The 4,545-nt window shown below is 45.0% G+C and overlaps 1 protein-coding gene across 1 annotated transcript; it reads right to left on the bottom strand.

Annotated features, from left to right (window-relative positions):
* Positions 1-331: 331 nt before the first annotated feature.
* On the bottom strand, positions 332-4,054 carry LOC139053823 (uncharacterized). The gene has a single exon (XM_070530548.1). The coding sequence runs from the start codon at positions 3,703-3,705 to the stop codon at positions 2,479-2,481; it is 1,227 nt and encodes a 408-aa protein (XP_070386649.1). The 5' UTR covers positions 3,706-4,054; the 3' UTR covers positions 332-2,478.
* Positions 4,055-4,545: the final 491 nt, after the last annotated feature.

Consider the following 4,545-nt stretch of genomic DNA (forward strand, 5'->3'; position numbering starts at 1 on the left):
GGGGCCACACCTACTACATTTAACACAGTTGTAATTTTCTATTATGAGGCTTATTCCATACATCTTAGGCTATAATAAATGCTACACATTCCATATATTATGAATTCTATAGCTAATTCCACATTTAGGAAAGCAATGAAGGGAACTAGTTGGTGAACATTCATGGTTGTATTGCACTCAGTGTTACACAGACATTAAGGAAGTACAGGACGTGGACGGACGTAGCGCTACGTCCGTCCACGTCCTGTCCTTCCTTAATATCGTCTGTGTAAAACAGAGCGCAATATAACCATGAAAGTGCTAATTCCAGTTAGTACTGTGCCTAAATGGAATTCTTCATAAATCACTCATTCTATTATACTTTTCAGGGGCATTTCATTGGAGACTGCACCTCAATCACTGAAAAGCTGGGGTGCTAATAATATCAGGATTGCATGTTGTTCTCACTACAATTGGGTTCACAACCCAATTTGTCAATCCTGGCTAAATTTGATTTGGTACGCTGAAAACATACATTAAATAACCTGTACAGTCGTTATCCGAGAAAGCATTAACATTTATTTAGTATTAGGATATTTAATCTTGAAACGAACATACTATACAAACATTGAGACAACAGTATAAATTTAATCATTTATGTAGCATCAGCCAATATAACACTATACATGTACATGAAATACTACTACTTAAGCCTATGAAGCCCTTGTGCTGAAGCTTACTGATCCCAAATTATTGTGTCCAACAAGATATTTGCATACAGTCAAAATGCAGGAAGAAACACACACTATGTATGGCAACATCTTTCTGGCATCTTTGCGGCAGTTTGTTTTTGCCCTCCCTCTATAAATGAATAGCAATTTGCCCAGCATTTAAGCATGCTGAAATTCTGGACAAGTTGGAGGTGTTAGTGGTCCGAGACAACCAAAATAGCAAGCTCGTCTGAAAAAGCCCAGCACTTTTTGTGGTTTCATGTGAACTGCCATTGTACAGATGCAAAAAAAATCCTACTCTCAAAAGACTGCCAATTAAAAAAAAAGGGAATGTCATAGGCTGGTCTTAAAACAACCTTTAGCATCGACTCAATAATTTTGTAATGGTTTGGTTATCACAGTGTTGCTGCACAACATGGCATTCTCCATACAATGGAATGTCTATTTATGGCCCGAGCCATGGAAATGTTGCGGCTAAGACTGAAAGAAAAGTAGTGTCATGGCTGTGCTGTACAAAAAAAAGAATCCTTGAAGCAACAATGTATTGCTTCACACTTCAAGTACTAAAACCTTCCCGGCTCCTTCCAGCTCTTCGCTTTTGTAATTTCACTGTAATAGTCATGGAAGCATAAGATCAGCTTCCTCACAACTTAAATGCCTATGAAATGTCTGATTAAATGGCCCTACATGGTATGAAAACTCTTATTGCCTTCACTCTATAATTTTAATTCAGCATTCATCATACTGCTGTAGGAAATTGCCTCCACATAACGAATTCGTCGCGAATTACTTAAGTCATAAAAAGTGCACACTGGAGCAGAGCAACTTTTATGGGCTTTAAAATGACACAGCCTCACTCTACAAAACTGGTTTCTCCTCGCAATGGAATGTTTATGTCGATGCTTTGAGAAGTTCAAGTTGCAAACTAGATTGGACGAACTAGCTTTAGCTTCGTATATTCAGCTCAACTTACATAGTCTTGGTGTCCAAAACAATATTTTCCATGCAATGGAGTGTCTGTTAATGGTTTAACCTATAGTGTGAGCGCTACATGCTGGCTTAAAGGTCAACTCTGCTAGCTGTGCTGGTTTCGAATTCCATACACGCAAGTGGTAAGACAGGATCTTTTTCATCTTTTTCATTTAAATAAAGTTTTTTGAACAATTAAGCTATGAGACCACAGACAACCTACAATAAGCAAACTTTTTTCCTTTAGTGGAAATTAAACTCTGCACCTTTACTTTTATGCTAATCACAATCATTCAATGAACTGAATGGTGACTTATAAGTAGTTAATGCTGGTCACTGCTCATTGTGGCAACAGCAGCCATAACAGAAGATAAATTTAACCAACTTGTTCTGCAGAAAAGCTGTTCGGGGCACCCTGAGATTCTTTGGGTAAAAGAATGACTATAGCTACTTGTAACAAGGAAACTTCCACACTGAGATCACGTTCCTGCATCTGGATATCATGAGAACAAAAATTCGTAATGATTACCCATGTTGGTACATTCCACACTACCAAGATTTGTACCAGAGTGAATTGATTCATCACAGCAAGAAAATAAATGAATAAAGAAGTCATAGGAAATAAACACACTTTGCAAGAGTAGCCTCTGTCTAGTCATGCCAGTATCTCTTCTTTCACTGTCATCACTTGCTGTGTTTTACACTGCTAAATGTAATATCCACTGCCTAATTGAAATACAAAGGAAAAAGCAGGCGTCTCATACATAGCCCACCAAGCCTCTCGCAGCTGGAACCTGTCTCAGTCATCGCTTTCTTCATGTTGTCCACCAGATGAGAGAGACATACTGAGCCTCAGTTGCAGGGTACCATAGCTCCAGTACTGGCATCCAGCTAGTGCACTAACATGTAGTGGGCCACCAACAGTGAAAGGAGGGTTTTCCGCACAACGAGGCATCTGGAAAGAAGGCTCGCTTGCCATCATGGATGTGTTGTGGAAGAAGCGGACCTCCTTGGTAGAATCTTGCGGGTGAATAACCGAGAATGTCAGAGACTTGCGAAAGGGCCATTGCAGCGCCGAGTTGTTGGCAGCTGGACAGAGCTGGACCTTGAACCTCAGCACAAGGTCCTCCTTATTGTCTTCGTCACTGGAGGATTTTGTCGGGGACACCAGCTTGCGCTCGCAGCGGACCCCGAGCCTCAAGGAGTAGCCACAGACGTTCGACGGCGCGCTGTAAACCTCCTCCGCATACTCCGGAACCTGTCTGGTGAAGTAGCGAACCCTGCTGACCACGACGGCCAGTCCCTGCGGCCGCCACGTTGCCGAGAGGGATAGCAGACCGACGGAACGCAGGAGACTGACTGCAGCGGTGACTAATTCGGAGTTGGAGACGCCGGTGGCTTCCCTGCCGTGGATGTGCTCGACGAGCGAGTTGAGTTTGGTCTCGAGGCTATACTGGAAGTCGGCGACCTCGGCGAGAGAGAGTCCGCGAAGTTTCTCCGAGTCGCCGGCCGGCTTCACAACGTCGGACGCCGTCGCTCCGCCGCCTTCTTGAGATTCCAGCCCGTGGTCGTGGCTGGCGCAAGTGATTCGGTGGTCGCGCACGCTGGACCTTGGTACTTCGACGAGACAGCGATCGCAGGAGATGGTGTGGAATCGACACTTCTGGCAGTAGTGGGCCGGGAGGTCGCTCAGCGTCCCCACGAAAGGACAGCCGTGCTTCGCGTTCCAGCACTTGACCCGCATGCTTTCCAGTTCCTGCGGCCGTGTAGAGAGCCAGTGGACCTCGCCTTCGGCATAGGCTGCGTCGTCGATCGGACAGCGCTGGCCATTTTCGAGCGACGCCATGTAGCACGGCTCGCAAAGCACATGAGAACAACCCAACCGCGCCGTTCCCCTCGGCAACACCAGACACAACGCACAGTACCGGTCGACGTCGACAGGATCTTCAAACTCGGTCGGCCTCCAGTCGTACTCGGGCGAAAAGCCACTTAGAGTGTAGCGCGCTGGGCGCTGACCCGCAGCCATTACTCGCGAAGCCCGAATTTCGACGCAAACTGGCGGTGTTGACAGCGGTGATCGTAACCTACCGTTGGCCTAGACGCGCAGGATTCGGTGTGGATCGGCTCCCTTCGCGTAAGCGAACGCCGACAAAAGACGGCGCAGGTTGATAACACGAATGACAGGATGTAAACACCGGCTGGAGTGACACAGATACTTGCGCGAAGGCACGGCGCGAGATCCGACGACGTGTTCTAGAAAAACCCGGATTCGGATCCAGTTGGCTTGCCACCGGCTTCTTTCCCTGTCGGGATTACTCTATTTTCTTTTACATTAATTCATCTTAAAGGCACAGCACTGTATACAAGTTATTACGCAAAGTAAATTTTAAATATAAGAAAATAAAACAATATAATATGGAGCGATTGATGTGAGTTGGCTAAAGGTGACTGCTGATGAGCGTCTGCTTAAAGAATTGGATTGCGACGCAGCGCTTTTACAGGCTGTGCTCCCATGCAAGAGCTTTTGCGGAAAGCTGTGTAGTATGTTGCTTCGTTGAACATTGTAATCTACTGGATGAGGTGCCCCAGTAAATCCTACAGATGAAAACAATTGCATGTCTTCGTACACTTTCGTCATAGCAGTGATAAAATTTGTTTTATTCGTTTAGCTTGGTTATAGATTGAGAACATTGCTCATCACAAACATTAAAAAGAAATATTCCGTGTACACTTAATGCGGTAGAATGATCGTTTTAAAACGGATATCTACTTGATTAAAAACGAAATGGCAGTAGACGATCGGCGCGAGTTCATAGCAGTGATTGGACGTCGCTAGCAGTATCTGTGCATAAGCAGGGCTTGGTTA

The sequence above is a fragment of the Dermacentor albipictus genome, unplaced genomic scaffold (assembly GCF_038994185.2).
Source record: "Dermacentor albipictus isolate Rhodes 1998 colony unplaced genomic scaffold, USDA_Dalb.pri_finalv2 scaffold_242, whole genome shotgun sequence".
In the NCBI taxonomy this organism is placed as follows: domain Eukaryota; kingdom Metazoa; phylum Arthropoda; class Arachnida; order Ixodida; family Ixodidae; genus Dermacentor; species Dermacentor albipictus.

Bases quoted from the DNA above. Each gene is read 5' to 3' on its own strand.
- LOC139053823 (XM_070530548.1), bottom strand. From the start codon at position 3,705: ATGGCTGCGGGTCAGCGCCCAGCGCGCTACACTCTAAGTGGCTTTTCG.